Raw genomic sequence first — 22659 nt, forward strand, 5'->3', positions numbered from 1 at the left:
TCAACATAACGAAAGTAATTTATATTCTCAGCACTTCATCTTCTAATTTAGCAAACAAGTCTCCAAGTGTTAGAAAAATATAGATTTTGTGCTTTACTTAGTTTTATTTTAAATAGTTATTACCTAATAAATTATGAACATTGAGCCCACAATAAGAAGGCCTATATTTCCCAGGAAAAATGCTGAGGAGTACTGAAACCAGGTTTTATTTGAAATCCTGATGAAGGGGGCACTGCTTTTACCAGTCATCTTCCTAGCTTCCTCCAAACTCATAGGGAAAGTTATGACTCCAAACAGGCAACTAGATAAGGCAGAATATTAAAGTAAAATAAAAATAAACACCTCTCCAAATAATTTCTCTTGATATTAACTAAGTTTTATGCAGCGTTCAATAGGTTTGCCAAACCTCCCATGATCCCATCCCACGAGCAGGTGACAAATGTATTAATTGATGCCCACCTGTCATCCCACTTAACATCTGCCCCAGGAGGCATCCTTGCATCTGTTGCAGATTTAGGGCTATTTTGGTATTAGGAGTTAGATTTATTTTAGCAGCTGAACACCTATTTGGATCTATAATTTCCCATAGAAATGTGGGAAAGCACTAAAAAGAATGCACATGGGGCCAGTTCTGTGAGTGAAGGCTAGAAAAAGATTCTAAACATATTAGTTGTGCAAGATGGAAGATGAAGAAATTCCATGTCCTTGTCTGAAAGCAACTTCATTTTACAGGTCTAGATGAAGGGATGGGGGAAAAAAGGGGATAAACATCTAATTTATTAAGAGCGCCTGTTTTGGTCTGCACTTAATTTATGCAAGGTCATTTAATCCTCTCAACACAACCCTGTATAATTGGTATTAACTCCATTTAATACCTATGTGAAAGTAGAGGTTTAGAGAGGTTAAGTGCTTTGCCTAAATTCACTGAGATTTTCATCTAAGTCTTTCTAACCCCCAAACTTGGACCTTTTCCATTACACTATGCTGATCTCAAGTTGCCAAAGAGGAAACTTAACTCAGTTGTCAATTTTTCAGCCCATTTCCTAAGTGGGAAGCAAGGGGGCACCAGCAAAAGTGTGTATTTCCATACATGCAAATTGGCACTTTGCATGTAATTCTCTACTTTACACGTGTGCAGGGGTAGGCTTACATTTTTACTGATACACCCTGGCTTTGGTAGGCTGCTAACAAGGTGCCCTTTACAAGAATACTCCCTGCGGCAGTAGGGGAGGGAGGCACCTAGCTACTGGTTTCCAACCAGGAATAAGCCACATCAATGCGAAGACTGGAACGATCTATAACCTCCAAACACAGTATGATATAAATCAATAATATTTGTCTCTGTTCGCCAAGTAGAAAGTCATATGTTTTAGTGACAAATGAGAAAGCTCAGAGAACTTTCAAATCCACAGCCAGTCATCACAGCTCTATCTCATACTACACGACAGAGGAAAATCACAAAAGTTTCTTAGGATTTGGAGTCAGGGAAAAATACCAAGTGAAATAATCCAACAGTTTTGTTATTGGTGACTGATGTTGACATTAACCTACAAACTAAAATTCAATTTTGTATGTAAACAATATACTGATTTCTTTAAAAACAAAAACTTGTCTCAGTATATTTAATAACATTAAAAACTTCTCTGCGAAAGATGTTAAGAGAATGAAAAGGCAACTCACAGACTGGGAGAAAATCTTTGTGAAACACATATCTGATAAAGGATTGGTGTCTAAAATATACAAAGAATGCTTAAAACTCAACAATGTAAAAACAACCCAACTTAAAAAATCTGAACCTTACCAAAGAAAATATACAGATGGCAAATAAACATGTGAAAAGATGCTCAACATCATGTCAATAGGGAAAATGCAAATTAAAACAACAATGAGATACAACTGCACACCCATTAGAATGGTGAAAATCCAAAACACTGACAACACCCAATGTTGGCAAGGATGTGGAACAACAGGAACTCTCACACATTGCTGGCAGGAATGCAAAATGTTACAGCCACTTTGGAAGGCAGTTGGGCAGTTTCTTATAAGACTAAATATTCTACCATACCATGCAGCAATTGCTAAAAAATAGTCTTTGGTATTAACCCAAATAAGCTGAAAATTTCTGTCCACACAAAAGTCTGCATACAAATGTTTGTAGCAGTTTTATTCACAAATGCCAAAATTTGGAAGCAAACAAGAGGTCATTCAACAGGTGAATGGAAAAACAAACTGTGGTACATCCATACAATGGAATACTGTCAGTGAGACAAACTGTGGTACATCCATACAATGGAATACTGTCAGTGAAACAAACTGTGGTACATCCATACAATGAAATATTGTCAGTGATATTAAAAAAAAGAGCTATCAAGCTATGAAAAGACATGGAGGAAACTTAAATGCATATTGCTAAGTGAAAGAAGCCAGCCCAAAAGGTTAGATACTATTTGATTCCACCAAATGACATTTTAGAAAAGGCTCATGGGGAATGCTCATGGTTTTTATGGAGACAGTAAAAAGATCAGTGGTTGCATCAAAAGTGAACCCTACTGTAAACTATGAACTTCAGTTAATAGTAATGTATCAAAGTTGGCTCTCAAGTATAACAAATGTACTTTACTAATGCAAGATGTTAGTAATGTGGGACATTATGGGTGAGCTGGAATGAGGGAATATATGAGAATTCTCTGTACTTTCTGTTCAATTATTTCTGTAAACGTTAAAACTACCCTAAAAAATAAAGTCTGTTAATTTAAAAAAACCACAAACAAAAGATGCTCAACATATTTAAGAGCATTTTGAGTTTCTTATTTTGATTAAAACTGCTATGTCTACTTTCCCCTACCGACTCCTGTTTTGTTCTGCTTTTCTGTCAATGTTTGCAAAAATGTTAGCCCATATAAAGAGGATTCATCCAAGGTGCCTTCCAGAATAATTCCTTTTTGCATTTAGAGGTAAATTATTCAGCAAAAGACGTGGGAAAATATTTCTTTCACTTATTAATCCAATTAAAAATAATGAGTGCTAAACTAAAATTACCAACCAAAATACCAAAGATGAGCAAAACAAACGCCTGTGGAAATAAGGAAAAAAGATAAAGAACAATTAGAGCATTATTTTAAACCTTCACCTGCTCCAATAATGTACATTATAGTTCAAAATACATTAACTTTCATGAGGTAGGTAATATACTTAATTATAAAATGACAAGTTATTTCTTAAAATAAGATTCTTAAAAGAAAAATCAACCTACCCCAAACTTTTTCCAGGAGAGAAAATCCTCTCTGCTCAGTTTAAGATAAAACAGTCCCGGGAACACAAAAATCAAACACGTTGATGTACTGGAACCTTAAAGTGGGGAGGAAAAGAAAAGAATATTGCCAGATTCAGATGTGAGACTGGATGACAATTTAATCTATTTTAGAAAATGGAATTTTTGAAATAGAAAACTTACCAACTACACCAAATACATTCCTAATGTCAGGAACATATATCGCAAGTAAAACGATGATAATATTGAGAGCTATAGTGATCAAAGAATGGCGAATCCATGAGAATGGAAAATTGGAGAAAAACATCATCATTAAAGCTTTCCTTGCCTGTATAACAGAAAAAGATTTAAGCAAAGAGGAGGTATCAAAGCCAAACTACTTGCTTAGGGAAACACATGTATGGTACAGTTACCATGATATTCTTGCCCTCTAAACCATTTAGATTCCAAAAATATGGCATAAACTATTACTGTAAGGTATTTATTGCACATAAACTGAGAAATATACCTATCTGTGTGAGCTTCATAAAAACTGTTTTGGTTTTATTCTTGAAAAAATTTTCAAATGCAATTTCTTTCGGTTGTATAATTTTCAAAATTACCAACAATAACACTTTGTGAAGAAATCACAGAGTATCATTTTCATGAAATTCAACAGATAAAAGAACAAATGGTTTAAAACAGAAAAAGAAGTCATGCCATGATAAAGAAATACCATTTGCTGTTTTATGTTATATTATCTGTTTCACAGCATGTAAATGTGAAAACTAGTTCATGATGCTCTCCACTGCTAAGGCGGGCAACAGGCAGTCACGTCCCACAAGCGTTTACCCAGCCCCCGCTGCACTCCTGGCGCTGCGGTCCCCGCAGGGAGGAGGCCCCAGTCTTAAGGAGCTCCCCGTTCAGGGGCTCAAGTCGTCCACTAGAAGCATCTGTACCCAAAGCCTATGATTCCATTCTCCCAGAAATTCTCAAGAGTCTTACATATGGCAACTAAATGCCGAGTGATGATCTGCTGTGCCCCTTAAACTATAACTCTAGAGCAAATAAAATCTGTGACTAAGATTAGACTAGAACGTCTATGTGAAAATAAATTTCCAATAAACTAGAAGGAGCTTATTTTTGCTGACTTGACTTTTTCCTCTTCACGCACATTCTTTTGAAAACAGAATACAGAATTAAAGGGGAAAAAAAAAACCCAAAAAACTTTAGAAGAACTATAGTCTCTAAATTGGAAACAATGCTGTGGGAGAGCATAAATCTAAACTAAATCTGAAAAAGCACAAATTAGTTTAGCGGTTCACTGTTATTTTTGTGCTTTCATGGGGCCATAGGCAAGTATGAGGTCTTTGATCAATTACTGGACAAATGAATAAGATATACAAGACTAGATGTGATTCAAACATTCTAGTCTGTAAAGAATTAGTGTTGCCATATTAGGGAGCTGCTACACCAAGCAACAAAACCTTTAAGAGTACTTACAGGGAAGTGGATTAGAGGGACTGTCAAAAGCACAGCAAATAGTATGCATAACTTCACAGTCATGACGACAACATCATGTGGCAAGTATTTACTATAACCTTGTAGTAATTCTGACGCCACACTGTCTGCAAATTTAAAAAACAATAATAAGGATCACATTATAAACTACTAAGATGTTAATAACAGTAACATTATTTTCCTTTACACAAACGGATCTTAACAGATTTTGGATTCCCAGTACCAAATCCATCTCTGCCCTTTTTCCTATCCTATGAAACACAGAGACATTAAGTAAATATCTTCTGGAAACCTACAGTGTTTTCTTTTAATGAAACTAGAAATTGGCCCAGGCAGAATCTCTAAAATTATGACAATGAATATACATTTAAGAAAATCTCTTTAGAATTTTCCCATAATCTGAAGGTTTTGAACAACACTTATGTTATTTTATAAAGTGCTTTCATGTATACTACTGAATTTGGTCCTTATGATAACAATATAAGATAGGTATCTAGGCTAAAAATTATTAACTGACTTGCCCAAGATCATACAGTACAAAGGGGCAGAGCTGGCAGAGCTGTACTCCCAAATTGTTTTGATGCCAAAGCCTTTCCTTAATATTGCAATGTTTTCTAGGATCTTATAGTTTTGTGCATGTTACCTGCTTCATCAACATTTCATCTATAGATTCATCTTTCATAAAAGAGAATGCAGTGTTAGGGTAATGGCTTCCTTAGCAAGCCAGTGTGGTAGTCAGTGACAGAATCTGAACAAGCTGACCATGTTTTACTCCCTGGTGTTCTTCTATCCTCACGTCTTCCTCACTCCAAGCCAGAGGAGGGCTATTAAGAGTGAGAGTTCTCAAGAACACTCCATATCACTGCCTTGTAGGGAAAGATGAGTTTGTACTTAAAATAGAATTGTGGGGTTTTTTTGTTGTTGTTGTTGTTTGTTTTTTTAATTTGAGACCATACGGTTTGGAAAAGTCACTTTGGAGAAAATAAAAAAACAAATCAAATACACCTCTGTTTTCAAATACCTTAAAATCTAAAGGGGAGATAAGAGGAAGACACACACATATAATAGAAAGTGTGTAAACACAGACACACTTAAGCGGAAGAAGAAGGTCTAAACAAAGAGCTATGTTGATTCTGAACACGGAAAGATAACTATGGCTTTGGGATAAACATGAACGAAATCCAGGAAGACTTGAGAAGAGTCATCATGATATAGTGAGCAGCAGGGTAGTAGAGGGGCTTGAATTCTGTGATCAAACAGACTAAGATTCAAACCCTACTCTTACTAGCAACTTAACTTCTCTGAGTATCTTGGTTTTTCCATTTGTAAAATGGGGACAATAATATATTGACCTACAGAGTTACTGAGAACGTGACATGAGTTAATGTATGTGTGCTGACATTCAAAGGTGTGGGGAAGAAATTCTCTCTGGTAGCAATACGCAACCGAGAAAATGAGCAGCCCAATAGCACTTCAGAGGATGAAAGACTGCGGTAGAGCAAAGACAGTAGTGGGTGATAAGGCTGGAAATGCATTTAAGACCAGTAACAGAGCTCTTCTTAGGGACTGGACTCAATCTGGTAGGCCACAGAGAAGCAATGACTTCTGAAGAACAGTGCATTATGATCTGAACTAAGCAGGAAGACACATTGGAAGAAAAAGAGGCCCAAAACAGGAATAACAGTTAGAAGGCTACTGTCATAACCACTGAGAGGTAATGAGAGTTTGAACTAGATTAGTAACGATGGAAATGCGATAGAAACTAATTGTTGAAAGTATCAAAGACATACTTGATATAACATGGGACTAATGGACCAAGTAAGAGATTAAGAAGAGCCAGGAAAGCTGGCTTCTAGTCCCAAATATGTGAGATACTTGTGACTCTTTGGAAAAATATAGCAAACTATTTTATTTCCACTTTCTGAATCATAAAAATGAGCTATTAACACTTACTGCTTAAGCACTTTGTAGACTTTTAAAATGGTCTGGTTATTATGCAACATTTGGGTATTGGCCTGGTTTATCAGAGAAACACTTTGTATTCCTCACCTTATAATGCTTTAACATCTGTAATCAGAGCCAATATTATTAATCTAGGTACATACTTATTGGTCCCTTTAATCTGATAAAATTTAGATATTAACTAAGCCTTGAGAGCACTGAATGAAAGGATCTCAAGGAGCTCCAGAAGCCTGAAGAACTAGACTTATTACAAAATCAAAATACCTGTTACATGTCTACTTTCTACTTTCCCAAGACAAAAACCTTTTTCCTGAGCCAGTCAATTCTGTATTCTTAGCTGAGCCTTATGCAAGGGATAGAGTACAACACACTTCTCTGCATTCAGACAAATCTCTACAAATCTCAGGAAGAACCTGAGGGTGATCTCTGCAAGTTATATATTCTATTGAAGTCAGGAGGCTGCCCTGTTTAATACACACTGTCAAACAGGGGATGAAGTTTAGAAAGATTATCACAGAGTAACAGAAAGATCACTGGATTAATATTCAGGAGACATGCCACTAACTGTGAGACAGGTCACTTCACCTCTTGGACTTAAGCTACTCACCTATAAAATGAGTTGAAGGCGTTAATTTGTGACAAGCCCTTTTGATAAGGTCTCAAGCTCAATCAGCAATTTCTTTCTGTAAGACTGAGAGCTACTGCTATTCCAATAGAAATATACTGTAAAAGACTTTCAACCCAAAAAAGAAACACTGTGAACAGCAAATCAATATCTGAATCTTCTTCTGTCTTTGGAGAAGGAACTACTTTTATATCATTCTTTCTTTCCTTCTATCTATCTATCTATCTATCTATCTACCTATCACCTACCTACCAGCCTACCATGTGATTTTCTTAGATCTGTATTTCTCCATTACATAAAGCGTGGATATCCTGAAGAATCTGCATCAGTGGAAAAGGGTTAAGTCAGAGACAACAGCTTTACTTGATAACCAGGAAAATGCCTGTGTAGGAAACATTTCACGTACATGATGAAAATATTTAGCCTCTGTGTTCAGTCAAAAATAGACAGACAGATAGATAGATAGATAGATAGATAGATAGATAGACAGATAGATAGATAGATAGATATGCCTGGAGCTTAAGTGAGCCAGGTTTTTCCAAAAGTTCACTTTGCGAAAAACTTGGAATGAAGGGAATCTGGATTCTGTGGCATAATTCCTGAGGAGGCAGCACAGTAATAAAGGCATTGACTCTGGAGAGAGTCAGAATTGGATTCAAATCCCAACTCATTGTTCATTAGCTGCAGGTACTGGCCAAAGTGCCCAACCTATCTGAACCTATATCTTGCAGAGTCGTCATAAGGACTGAGTTAGGCAATGTATATAATAAAACACCTGGCACGTACAGAATAAATGTTAGCTCAATAAATGCATCAGCATCCATCCTTCCTCCACTACCCTTTCCATCTAAGCTTTCTTATAATTTAACACAGCTCCTAACATCTCGTGGTAATATTTTTGTAACTACTTTTCAGCTGTCCTGGAAATTGGTAGGCCATTTGAGGTTTCTTCCAGATAGCTCTATTGATCCATAGGGAAGAAAAGGAGGTCCATTTTTTGGACTTTTTCTCAATTTTGGAAGATCCCTAAATATAATAGTATTTGTGCCAGGTGACAATTTCAATTTATAAAAATATACAGCTATTCTACTAAGTTTTTGCTGAATCCCAACGAAGACCCTGCTGTAGTATCTCATTGTTATAGAAAAGTATCACTGTGCTCAACTCTGTACGAAAACAAATGCAACAACCAAAAATAGAGTTTATGTATTTCAAGAATTTTATTTCCTTAACAATGATCAAAAAAGTTTAACAATCTGCTTTAACTTTCCTTGTAGTGTATCCATGCTCATGTTGGAAGTAGGAAGTAAGGCTCTTCCAGATGTTGTGTACAGAGCTCTACCACTCTTATTCAACATAGTACAAAAATGCAAGAGCAGATTTAGATTCATCAATCGCCTTTATTACTGGTGAAATGACATAGAGTTAGCAAGAAAAGGTCTATACAGACCAATTATAATTTTCTCACACACTGAAAAGTCTAAGATAATACACTGATAATAATATACTGAAAAGTTACCATATTTAAATTAAGTTTCATTAATGACAGTAAGAAGAGAAGTACAGGGCTGAAAAAAGAGCACCTGAAATTATGAAATAATTGCAATAATAATGCTAACAGTAATGATAATACACCACCAGCAGTAGCTCTCCTTTGTGGAAGACTGCTGTGTGCCAGATACTGTAACAGGCATTTTACATATAACTTATTTCCTTTTCAATATAACTCTATACAATTATCCCTGTGTTACAGATTAGGAGATGAAGATAGTACAAGGTGAAGTACCCTGGTTCAAAGCCACACAGCTAGTTAGAGCACAGTGGTTTTTTGAATCATGTTTGTTGGGTTTCAAAATCCATACTCTTTCCACTGGACTTAGGAAAGGTAGTTATGCAAGTAAATGTCCAAAAACTTGTCAGACCTGAAAAAACTCTGGAAGGTAAGCAAAGCACCATTACAAGCCATCGTGAATGTCTAAAACCTGAAACACATGCACAAGGCCACTGACTGTGAAATCAGAGTCAGAACAGCTAAATATCACAAAAGTAATAACAGTCATCTACCTGGAACGTTGTTATAGGGGCATTCATAAACTGAAAAGTGTATTCAAGGATTTGACAAATTGAGTGCAGTTTCTTATGATGTGTTTGTTTGCAAATTAAACAAGTGTGTTTGCAAATTTAACGAGAGCTTACAATTTTTTTTTCTTGTTCTAGACTTTTAAGTTTTATTTTTTCTTGAGGTTCTTACCAGAGAGAAAAAAACTCACCAAGCACATAACTTTTCAAAAGTAAATAAAAGAAAATGTTACTTTTATTTTATGAATTTAAAAGAATCCTTTAAAAATTTCGAGAGAAAGTTCATGGCAAAGCACAGAATACACACTGCAGAACTGTGTGAATTAAATCTAAAGGCAGAGGTCTCTGACATAAGGGTACAACTATAGTCCAAGTAAAACCCTTTCCTTTCTCAACTTGTTCTTTTGCAATTAAGATGACTGATTCTCTCAACCTCCCAAACTGCTGAACTAGAGTCTAACATATTGAATTCTCAATTAAAAAAAAATAAAATCATTACTGAACTTTTTTTTTTCTCGTAGAAAGGCTTCAATGTTTCTAAGCCCGAGATTTTACTTGGGTGTTTAAGAAAATTTTCATTTGAAGTTATCAATCTTGAATTTGATCCACTTTTTTAAGAGAAAGAAAATCAGTTCTTTAAGGCCCGTAGAGCCACCACAGTGGTGCACTGAATTCTGGCAGCCTGAACAAATTAACTTGCTAATGAAAGGCAGAAACAAAGTCCATATTCAGGTGTGAGATCAACTACAGAACAATTTATTTTGTCATCTATAATGAAATAATATACTTACCATAAAAAGTGAGGTATCCAAAGAGTGCAGATATAAAATAAATGAGAAAACTTAAAGCAATTGCTGTATTGGTTACATTCTGCATCCTTTTCTTAGAAGGTCTAAAAGAAAAAAATGGTAAAATTAGAATCTGTGATCTGAATTATATCTAAATAGATTAATATCTCCCAAGCTATTCAAAAGGATCCTTAATCACTCAAGACCTAGTTCTCTAATAACTACACACTAGATTTCTTGATTTGAAATTACTGCACAAAGGACTATGCTTCAAAGAAACATTCTCAACTTAGAACTAAGTCTTGGTTGTTTTGTTTTGTTTTAAACTAACACCTACAATCCAGTGGTGGGAGGGAAGGATTCATAGAGGAGAATGTTATTCAATCTGAAAGTCCTAGAAGTAAAAAGACATACTAATACATTTTAAATATTCCAGGATTCTATAGTACCTTTGAAGTTCACAGTATATGGGCAATATTGAGGTGTGGCAGAGAAATGAAAAAGCCATGGTTGGTATGGCATAAGCACTCTGAAAAAAAAATTTTTTTAAGATGAAATTATTAAATACTACTCGGTTGAAACCACTACTTCATTTGACAATAAAATCAGTTCTCCAAACAAAAAATATCAATTTAGTTAAATTTCTTTCATGTTTCATGAATCACCTGTTTATAAAATAAGAGGGTTTTGTTTTTTTTTTTTTAACAAGACACACAATTATGGTCCCCAGTAAATATTTTACTTGATAGCTGTATTGCCCACACTAGCGAAAATATTTCTTGGCTGCTTCCACACCATGTTGGTTTTACTACAATCACTGCTGCTTCTATATTGTATCAGTAAGATAAAAATAATTAAGGTAAGATAAATAACATTTAGGTAAGATGAAAAATAATAACATTTTAGAAATGATCTTATTGTAATTCTCAGTCTTTCCTAATGCATGTATTAGGAAACTCAAATACATCTTATTACCCTAAGCAGCAATAATAGTTAATGCTTTTGAACCTGCTTTCATCAACACAATTCATATACCAACTCAATCTAAGAGAATACTGAATATATTAATCATCTTAGCATCTATAACTAGGGTCTCTTTTGATGGGAATGAACATGATTTATTCTAGACCAACAAATTCATAGAGATCCACTGGAATATATGAACAAAAGTTGTTGTTTTTTTAAATTAGAATAGTTAAGAACCAGAGAAAGTTACAAAGCAAACAATAGTTACCATCTAAATGAAAACACTGTCTTTACAAAATAGATGGTAATGACTTACTTTCTCTTTTCTACTCTAAAAAATTTCTCCTTAACTAACTTAAGGCTCTTCAGCAAAAGAAGTTCCAGATGACTGTTGATCTATCTTCAGACACAAGGCCTCCTAAAATATCGGAGGAGAGCTGGCAGGAAGGAAAGCTGTAGCGTTTCCCAAGGCTAGATTAGGAGAATGAAATTCAATTCACAAATTCTCTTTCATATACTGCTCAGTTTCCTGGCTTGTCAATTACTCTACCTAAATCTTTAAGGCACATGGAGGCCTTTACCATGTAAAAGATGTGGTAAGCTCCCTTGTGGGGCCAGAGAGACATTTCTCATTTAAAAACTGGGGAATAAGGGAGTTCCCTGGTGGCCTAGTGGTTAGGATTCCAGGCTTTCATTGCTGTGGCCCGGGTTCAATCCCTGGTTGGGGAACTGAGATCCCGTAAGCTGCAAGGCACAGCCAAAACCAAACCAAACCAAAACAACAACGGAAAAGAACTCTGGGGAATAAAAAGGAAAATTTTGCATGGAGGAGTTATCACACTAAAATGCTACACTAATAGAGTTATACATGAGTTGTGGGGATTCTAGTATCTGGGACCTGCATTTTAGCAGAATCAAACAGTGTGCATGAAGAAGCCTGCAGCAACCAGGAACACATGGAGCTCTTCTAGAATGGTAAAGTAGAGATCATTCAGATCAGCTTCCTGTCTCCTCTGCTGATGCTCGGGGGTTCTTGCAGGCATTTCAAGTATCCTAGGGCTCTCAGAGAAGGCAAGGGGGGACTTGGTCCTTCTGCCTCTGCTACAGGCATCGTAAATTTCAACTTTGGAATGTCAGCCAGAAGACATATTGGCAGGGCTCAATTGCTGGTCCAATGATGAGGCTGTTTAGCCACAGACCAAGGTTCTACTCACAGGGGAGGAGTTTTTGATATAACTGGCTATTTAGCTTTACAAGTCCAGAGGGCAACAGGAAGTCTGTACGCACAGAGGACCTTAGTGGCCAGACCAGGCATTCAGTAAATCTGTTCTTTTAGGCAGTGGCCCATTTAAAACAGGCTCCATTTAAAGGCATGCCAAAAAAAAGGTGGCTGTTTCATAATGGGCCACCTTCTGGTAAGCAACCCTATACTTAGCACTTTCATGAAAATTAATTAGTTACAGGTAAAAGACCTAAGAGACCCTGTTACACAAATCTCTTAAACTTGAAATGTGAAAAAACTAAAAGTATCTGTTAATAACTTACACACCTCTTTGGAGAAATGAAAGAGTTTTGGTTTACAATCATCTGTAGCATTTGAAATCTGTTTAAGAGGATTGAGGGGAAAGAGAAACGAACAGTCATTAAAAGTTAGAATACATCAAAAAAAACCAAGATGAATTTATTATTACTGGGCTTTCAAATAAAAATATTTCAAAACAAAGTTCCAAAATGCAATATAGCCATTACTTTTTTATTAATTAGGAAAAAATCATTATTAGTCATATTTTATTTTTCTTTTTAGCTTAAAATAAAAAGGAAAAAACTGAAAAAAAAAAACCAAACAAAAACAAAACAATTACCTGGAAGTATTGCTCTACAGAATTTAATGTCAGAGGACAAGGGATGGACCATTTTTTGATTATTATCTGTAAGAATAAGTAGAATCAGATGATTTCTTACCAAATTCATGACAAGAAATTGATTTCAAATAGGTAAGTATTATTTCAATTAATCTAACACTATACCAAATAATATGCTAACTAATAAAAGATTCTTTGTTCATGTCATTTTCCCTAGATAGAATGGGGCCATCATCTGACACGGGCACCTACGGTGGGAGAGCACGGGGGGCTGCATAGTTGTTTGGTGGAGATCTCCCCCACTGAAGACTGGGAGCTTTCAAAACTCCAATAGTATCAAGGCATTAAAAGAAAATCCAACTCAGAATGGAAACATGATGTTTTTAGTGACAATAGTACAAGAATATGGCTATCTGTGGCCCTGGCATCAGTAGCAGACAGAGAAATATTAATAGTAGTTTTGGAAATGGTCACAGGTAGATGCAAAGGGGGAGGCTCAGGGATTTCTGATGCATGAGCACTGGCCCTCCTTGCTTTTTTCAGACGTATATCACTTTTGGTGAACGTGGATGAAGCTGGCAAAGGATAAGAGCACAAAGCTAAGGAACTAGAGCTGGTACAAATGAATTTTTAAAAGAAATCCAGAGGGCTGCTATTTCCCAGAAACAATCAATGAAAATGTTTCAGGATTTTACTCTTAATTGTGGCCATCCTGTTCCTAGACCTACAGTTGAGTTGGTCAACATTACCACTGTTGTAGTTGTTTCAGGGCACATAATTACTCTGTAAATACTTGCTCTAGGCTGAAACCCAGCATTCAAAAGGGCAAGGGAGAATAAAGGAAGCATCTGTCCTTTGCAGAAGACCAGTAAGTAAATATTATACTATTCCTATTCGGTATTTATCTAGTTTTAGATTTTAACTAATTCAATCAAAATTTACATAGTGATAAAACAAACCCAAGGAAAACATATACTTTTAGGATTAAATTAATGAGTCAACTAAAAAATTACTCTTATTTAAAACTCTCACCAACAGAAAAAAAAAAAAGAACTGTAAGGATAAACTGGGCAAGTTGCTTTGATATTTCTAGGTAAGTTTTCAATACAGAATAAACTAAATGGTCAACTTACCAAAAGGAAAGAAAAAAAAATCAAAAGCAATAATCTCACCATTTTTTTTTTCCTGATATGTTTGCCCAAAAAGGATGAGGATGGGGTGGGGTAGAAGCAAAGTTGTTACTGGTCTCTCTCTTCAGCCCTGCTCCAAATTCAGCATCTCACATTTCCCCCTGACTAACAGTGGAGGTGGCAGCAGCAACAACCATTTACATTGTGTACCAGGTAGTTTGATAAGTTCTGTATGTGAGCCATCTCATTTTATCAGCTGTTATTACAAGATTTGCAAACCCAAATATTTCAAAACAGTGCTCCAAAATGCAAGAAAATGATTATTTTTTCAATAATCAGAAAATATCATTAGAGGCCTGATTTTATATTAACATAAAATTCAGTTACTACAGCTAATTTCTCTGCAGAGACCCATCTCAAGCCCAAGTGATATCCTATAAAGCAAAAGTACAGAACAGGAATGGAAGATACCTGACAACAAAGGGTAATAGGGAGTCCTTGCTCAAGTTGAAGGCAGAACACAGTAAGAAGATAAACCCAGGGGTTAGAAAGAAAGACAAAGGGAAAAAGAAGATTAAGCATTAAAAATACTTGTTCACTTGCACAGGAGGCCCTTCCCTCTTCTCTGCTCCAAGTCATTCCCATCTTTCAAGGCTCAGCTCAAGTTTTATTTCCTTCCACATCTTTCTTTATTCTACCTGTTGGTGATCCTTCTCTCCTCTCAGCTCTTATGTAATCGCTATTATGAAGCAAGTAAATCAATACTTAATTATGTATTGACTATATTGTTCTCTATTTTTTTTCTGATAAATTTATCTTATTTCCCTGACTAGAATGGCAGATCCTTAAGAGTAGTGTCCTGATTAATCTCCCACAACTCTAATGCCTACCATAGTGCTCAGCAGAAGGAAATCCAAATCTAACAAAATCGATTCAAATAGTTCTCTATTTTCATTACTGACTTATTAAAATATTACTTCAAATATTAGTATTAGAATACTAACCTGTACTCAAGACAGAACTTTTAGAAAGAACAGAAATTCATTTTTGTTCAAAAATGGACCAAAAAAGGTACTGTCATGCTGAGCCACTGCTAAAATAAAATTTATTTTAAAAATTTTAGGTACTTCAGCAGGGCCAAAAATTTATGTCAAAAACTTTTAAGCAAAATAAGGATCTGGGACAATAGATAAGAGTATAGGTTTTGATTTGCACTGTTGGGAGAGTATAATTTAAGAAAATAATAGTTTTTTGGACATATTTTTTAAAATGTAATATAAATGCTATACAGATTTATTGATACAAACACATACTGATAAAAATAATCAGTGAAAAAAGGTGCAATGGAAAAAAAATCAATGAAAAAATTGGAATCCATCAAAAAAAATTGGGGTTAATATATACATGTTTTCCTTAACCACTGTTAGAAACCTAATACTTAGAAAGTCTAAAATAAATTCAGGCATACCTCATTTTATTGTGCTTTACTTTATTGCACTCCACAGATACTGTGTTTTTTAATGGATTGAAGGTTTGTGGCAGCCCTGCATTGAGCAAGGTTATGGGCACCATTTTTCCAAGAGCATTTGCTCACTTCATGTCTCTGCATCACATTTTGGTAATTCTCAAAATATTTCAAACTTTTTCATTACTGTCATATTTGTTATAGTGACTGATATCCGTGATCCGTGATCTTTGATGTAACTATTGTAATTATTTTGGGGTGCCATGAACTATGCCCATATAAGATGGCGAACTTAATTCATAGATTCTGTGTATGCTCTGACTGCTCCACTGACTGGCAGTTCTCGTCTCTCTCCCTCTCCTCAGGCCTCCATATTCCCTGAGACAAAATAATATTGAAATTAGGCCAATTTATAATCCTACAATGGCCTCTAACTGTTCAATTGAAAGGAAGAGTTGCACATCTCTCACTTTAGATCAAAAGCTAGAAATGATTAAGCTCAGTGAGGAAGGCATGTTGAAAATTGAGATAAGCTGAAAGCTAGCTCTCTTGTACCAGACTGTTAGCCAAGTTGTGGATGCAAAGGAAAAGTTCCTGAAGGAAATGAAAAGTGCTACTCCAGTGAACACACAAATGATAAAAAAGGTGAAACAGCCTTACTGCTGATATGGAGAAAGTATTAATGATCTGGATAGAAAATCAAACCAGCCACAACATTCCCTTAAGCCAAAGCCAAATCCAGAGCAAGGCCCTAACTCTCTTCAATTCTATGAAGACTGAGAGAGGTGAGGAAGCTGCAGAAGAAAAGTCTGAAGCTAGCAGAGGTTGGTTCATGAGGTTCAAGGAAAGAAGCCGTCTCCATAACATAGAAGTGCAAGATGAAGCAGCAAGTGATCATGTAGAAGCTGCAAAAAGTTATCCAGAAGTTCTAGCAATGATCAGTAATGAAGGTGACTACACTAAACAACAGATTTTCAATATAGACCAAACAGCCTTCTACTGGAAGAAGATGCCTTTAGGATTTTCATAGCTAGAGGAGAAGCCAATGCTTGGTTTCAAAGCTTCAAAGGATAGCCTGACTCTCTTGTTAGGGGCTAATGCAGCTGGTGACTTTAAGTTGAATACAATGCAAATTTACCATTCCCCAAATCCTAGGACCCTTAAGAATTATGCTAAATCTACTCTGCCTGTGCTCTATAAATGGAACAACAAAGCCTTGATGACAACACATCTGTTTATTATTTTAAGCCCACTGTTGAGAACTACTGCTCAGAAAAAAAGATTCCTTTCAAAATACTATTGCTTGTGGACTTCCCTGGTGGTCCAGTGGTAAAGAATCCACCTTCCAATGCAGGGGATGCAGGTTTGATCCCTGGTCGGGGAACTAGGTTCCCACATGCCGCGGAGCACCTAAGCCCACGCGCCAAAACTACTGAGCTTGCACGCCTCAACTAGAGAGCCCATGTGCCGCAAACTACAGAGCCCACGCACTCTGGAGCCCATGTGCCCTGGAACCTGTGTGCCACAACGAGAGAAGAGAAAACCCGCACACCACAACTAGAGAGAAGCCTGTGTGCTGCAATGAAGAGCCCATGCACCGCAATGAAAGATGCCGCAACGCATGCCTCAATGAAGATCCCGTGTGCCACAACTAAGACCCAATGCAGCCAAAAATAAAAAAGTTAAAAAAATATATTGACAATGCACCTGGTTACCCTAGAGCTCTGATGGAGATGTGTAACAAGATTCATGTTGTTTTCATGCCTCCTAACACAACATCCATTCTGCAGCCCATGGACTGAGGAGTAATATTGACTTTCAAGTCTTATTCTTTAAGAAACAACTGCATAAGGCTATAGCTGCTGGAGATGGTGATTCCTCTGATGGAGCTGAGCAAAGTAAACTGAAAACCATCTGGAAAGGATTCATCATTCTAGATGCCATTAAGTGCATATGTGATTCATGGGAAAAGATCAAAATATCAACATTAACAGAAGTTTGGAAGAAGTTGATTCCAACCCTCATGGATGGCTTTGAGGGGTTCAAGACTTCAGTGGAGGAAGTGACTACAGATGTGGTGGAAAGAGCAAGAGAACTAGAAATAGAAGTGGAGCCTGAAGATGGGATGGAATTGCTGCAATCTCATGACAAAACTTGAATGGGTCCAGAGTTGCTTTTTATGGATGAGCAAAGAAAGTGGTTTCTTGAGATGGAATCTATTCCTGGTGAAGATGCTGTGAAGATTGTTGAGATGAATACAAAGGATTTACAATATTACATAAACTTAATTGACAAAGCAGTGGCAGGGTTTGAAAAGATTGACTCCAATTTTGAAAGAAGTTCTACTGTGGGTAAAGTGCTATCAAGCAGCATTGCATACTACAGGAAATCATTCATGAAAGGAAGGGCCAATCGATGCAGCAATCTTCACTGTTGTCTTATTTTAAGAAATTGTCACAGCCTCCCCAACCTTTAGCAACCATCACCCTGATCAGTCAGCAAGCGTCAACATTAAGGTAAGACCTTCCACCAGCAAAAAAGATTACAACCCGCTGAAGGCTCAGATGATGATTAGCATTTTTTAGCAATTTTTTTCTTTTACATTATAGGTTATTGCAAGATTTTGAATATAGTTCCCTGTGCCATACAGTAGGTCCTTGTCGTTTACCTATTTTATATATAGTATGTGTATCTGTTAATCTCAAACTCCTAATTTATCCCTCCCCCTCTTTCCCTTTGGTAATCATAAGTCTGTTTTCTATGTCTGTGAGTCTGTTTCTGTTTTGTAAATAAGTTCATTTGTGTCATTTTTTTAGATTTCACATGTAAGTGATATCATATGATCTTTGTGTTTCTCTGTCTGACTTACTTCACTTAGTATGTTGATCTCTAGGTCTATCCATGTTGCTGCAAATGGCATTATTTCATTCTTTTTATGTCTGAGTAAGCGATAAAGAATTTTTAAATTAAGGTATGTACATTGTTTTCTTAGACATAATGGTATTGTACACTTAATAGTCTACAGTATAGGGTAAACATAACTTTTATATGCACTGGGAAACCAAAAACTTTGTGTCACTCGCTTTATTACAATACTAGGTTTATTGCAGTGGTCTGGAACCAAACCCGCAATATCTCTGAGGTATGCCTATATGCCAATTAAAAAGAGACTTAAGAAGAAAGTATACAGTGTCTTCACTGTCCCATTGTAGACCAAATTTAAATTGTGCTCCTAGGTAAAATCTGAGCGGACGGTTTGTAAAGCATAATAAATGCAGAATAAGGGTATTATTTCCATATGACAGCTACAGTAGGAATCTGCATCAAATTAAAGAGTATCTGCCATGACAGAAATGAAAACTGTGAAAACTACAATAGACATGTTGTATCAATACATTTTACCTGCTTCAAATTATTGGCTATAAAAACCAAATTACTCCTAACTATGCAATGCTTGTGGGGTCAATTATCTGTGAGGAAAATATTCAATGTGTGTACACTGATTCTCTTTAATATCCATATGTTCATTTGCAAACATAGGCCACTCTAAACCATGTAGATGCTTCTCAACAATCAAACTATGATGCAATTGTTTGTTGTTTCCCTCTTAATGTGGCACCTAAAAAGTGTGTTTATGGATGTTAAGTAAACTTATTGTGGTAATCATCTCGCAATATATGTTAAGTCGTCATTATGCTGCACACCTTAAACTTACGCAGCGCTGTAAGTTTATATCTTTATAATGTCAATTATATCTCAATAAGATAGAAAAATATCTTTAAAAAAAAAGTATATGTTCCAGCTTCTCTGGTGGCACAGTGGTTAAGAATCTGCCTGCCAACTCGGGGGACATGGGTTTGAGCCCTGGTCCGGGAAGATCCCACATGCCGTGGAGCAACTAAGCCCATGTGCCACAACTACTGAACCTGTGCTCTAGAGCCTGCAAGACACAACTACTGAGCTCACACGCCACAACTACTGAACCCTGTGCTCCTAGAGCCCGTCCCGTGCTCGGCAACGAGAGAAGCCACCGCAACAAAGAGTAGCCCCTGTTCGCCGCAACTAGAGAAAGCCCGCACACAGCAATGAAGACCCAATGCAACCAAAAAAATAAAATAAATAAATAAGACCAGTAGGATATTAGAAATGAAAAAAAGAATTATTAGCAATAGATTATTTATTTTAAAAAGTGTATGCTCAATTCACTTACTTGTAAGATACAAGTTGGGTAATTTTTGCCAGGGAGGGCAATGATTTTAATGTTGATAAATTCAACAAATGATTAAATGTAAGCACTGTTAAGTATTTTTAGTTTTAAGAGCATTCATTAAAGTATAAATATTTCTGTACACTGAAACCAGGGTCACTTTCACTTCATCTAAATAATCTAAAGTTGTTTTATCCTTGTATCCCAGAAGATAGTTTAGCCTACGTTAAATGCATCCTAAATGTTTTGACAGCTTGGAAATCTGGTTCTATTGTATGGTTTAACTAATGATGTGTTGTTGTCTTGCTCTTTTGGACGGCATTTTTCTTTCATTCATTTCTCAATAACAAAGGAGAGTTTAAATAAACTTATGATTTTAAGAGTTTAATCAAGCCATTTAGGTATGTATCTTGGCAAGTTTAAAATGTTTAATCCTACTTAAGGTTTGACAGACTGACTATGGAATAAACTGCTAAGCAAAAAGAAAAAGGATTTTTTTTCCAAAATTTCACACAAAAATTCAGTCTTTGGAATGTTAAAATCTGTTTTAGAAGAATTAAAAAGAAATAAGAAATTCAAATTCTCTTTTATCTTTTTAAAAAAATTCTCTTATCTTTATATTAAATTATTTTATAAATATTAGAATAAAGTTTACCATCTGAGAGATATTTTTCCTACGTTATAACAAAAATGAGCTAATTTAAAAAAACATTCCACATGTGAAAAAAAAAAATTTCTTTGCAGCAGGCTTTTCATGAGAGCTTAACCACGCTGAATAAACCAGACCAGATAGAATTCAGGCACTCCAGTTCTTACTAGATCTCATCAACGGTTAAGCCCCTGAAGCTATGGTTTCGTTAATGGAACAAAGTTTCAAAAATTAAGATGACTAGGACCAAATTGATTTTACGGATTAGAACCAGCCTGATTCTCATGCTTGAGTATCCCCTAAAACACACACATACACACACAATATTGTACAGAAATAAATGGATACATACACCTAGCCAAAGAATTATACTCCATCTAAGGTTTTAACAGAATTGGTATGCTCTCCTCTCTAGTTAACCAGAAGAGAAACTGAATTTGAAATGCTATTCTAGCTAAGCCTCTTCAAAATAGATACAAGGAAGGAAACAGTTTTGCAAAATAAAAGTGCTTTTAATAACACGTTGAAATAAAATGGGATACCTTCCCAACACAAAACAGAGTTAAGAGAAAAAAGACATTAACACAATGAGTTCAATTTTAGTGAGAAGATAAGCAATACACTATATTTTAAACTTACCACAAGAGCAAAGAACACCATAAAGAAAAATGATAAACTACTTGTGTAGCCAAGAAAGCCTGTAAAATAACAGTAAAATAAAAAGCAATTTATAAGGAAAGTGATCCTAACATGCAGCTAAAGCTATACATCTTAGGCATGTTTTTTATTACAGTGCTTGGTATCTGGGGCTTAGGGCTGAGAATAACAACATTCCAACTATCTGTCACAGATCATTTATGTAGCTCTGTACAGCAGAATTGGAACTGGCTTACCACTAATGGTACACTGTAAGGAAAGGCTGCTCTTTAATGTTCCGTTGTAAAGGTTTTATTTTAGTGGGGCAGACAAAATACTACTGCAAACCAAGTAATAGGTTAACTAGGCAGGGCTGAAAGCTGAACAACTTAAAAGTCCAAGTTCAAAATTATTCACAACCACCTCTGCTAAAAATGTAGTACTATGAAATTTAAAAGCCCCTTAATATTATTTTCTTTCTTTTTCTTTTCTTCTAAACAATGTCCTCTTCTATAAAGACTTACCTATTTTAGGAAGAAGTGCGAGAGGGAACACAATGGCAACACAAATGATTATTAGCAGTGTTTCTCCATCAAGATACCAAGACCTATTAGGAAAAAAAGTTCTATTTTAGGCATAGGACTTCAGTGTTTGTGTTTACACACACACACACACACACACACACACACACACACACACACACACACACTCATACAGTATAACCATTACAACCACCCATTAGGAAAAGCCTACTTCTTTTCGTTAAAATACGTTCTTGTGGGATCCTATTATTCTTGTTAATGAATTCACATTTAAAAATGTATCAAAACAATGAGATGCTATTTTTCAACTACCAAATTAGCAAATATTTTAAAGTAAGATAATAGACAATGTGAATGAAGAGTGATGAGATGTACACAAAACTAGTGAAAGTATAAACTGTGTAAATTACCTTTTTGGAAAGCAGTTTGGCAATAGATAGTGAGAGCCTTAAAATATTTGACACTTAACAAATGACTGTTAAAAATAAGAAAACAATCATCAATAAGAACATTTTTGTAAAAAGATGTTTACTGAAAACATTTAAAATAATGAAAATTGGAAACAAACATCTAAGACCATGACAATTTTAAAATAAATTATGAGACTATGGGACAATCATAAAAAAATTTTTATAAGTATAATAATATACTGAATACATCATAAATATATTTAGTATGATAACAAGTTTGAGGGAAAATATAGATTCATTAAAAATGGAAAGGAACTGCAATATATTGATAGCCATTATCCCTGGGTGATAGAATGATGGGTACTTTTTCTTCTTTATAGTTTTCCATATTTTTCAAATTTTCAGGAAAGGGCATGAACTACCAGGAGAAAACATATTACATTTTTCATATAAAGGCAATAGAATAATGAATGAGAAAAGGTAGGTTAAAAGTGTGATAGTGTATTTGATTATTTTTTTAAAAATGGATACACATTAAAAAAAAAGTCAGAAAGATATACTTAAAAT

The 22659-nt window shown here is 35.6% G+C and overlaps 1 protein-coding gene across 4 annotated transcripts in view; it reads right to left on the reverse strand.

The window, feature by feature from the left end:
• Positions 1-1668: 1668 nt before the first annotated feature.
• Positions 1669-22659, reverse strand: part of SLC38A6 (solute carrier family 38 member 6) — a 67058-nt gene continuing 46067 nt past the window's right edge. For 3 of the 4 annotated variants that reach the window (XM_007108161.4, XM_028495973.2, XM_007108160.4), the window contains exons 7-16: positions 21665-21747; positions 21144-21202; positions 13054-13119; positions 12741-12794; positions 10675-10754; positions 10229-10329; positions 4754-4878; positions 3455-3599; positions 3254-3348; positions 1670-3073 (exon numbers count right to left, since the gene is read on the reverse strand). In XM_007108161.4, the coding sequence (XP_007108223.1) occupies positions 2993-3073; positions 3254-3348; positions 3455-3599; positions 4754-4878; positions 10229-10329; positions 10675-10754; positions 12741-12794; positions 13054-13119; positions 21144-21202; positions 21665-21747 (889 nt within the window). In that variant the 3' untranslated portion in view covers positions 1670-2992. Of the gene's footprint in view, positions 3074-3253; positions 3349-3454; positions 3600-4753; positions 4879-10228; positions 10330-10674; positions 10755-12740; positions 12795-13053; positions 13120-21143; positions 21203-21664; positions 21748-22659 lie in introns of all 4 variants that reach the window. The other variant, XM_007108159.4, reaches the window with a different exon arrangement.

Source organism: Physeter macrocephalus, chromosome 11 (genome assembly GCF_002837175.3).
Source record: "Physeter macrocephalus isolate SW-GA chromosome 11, ASM283717v5, whole genome shotgun sequence".
Taxonomy (NCBI): domain Eukaryota; kingdom Metazoa; phylum Chordata; class Mammalia; order Artiodactyla; family Physeteridae; genus Physeter; species Physeter macrocephalus.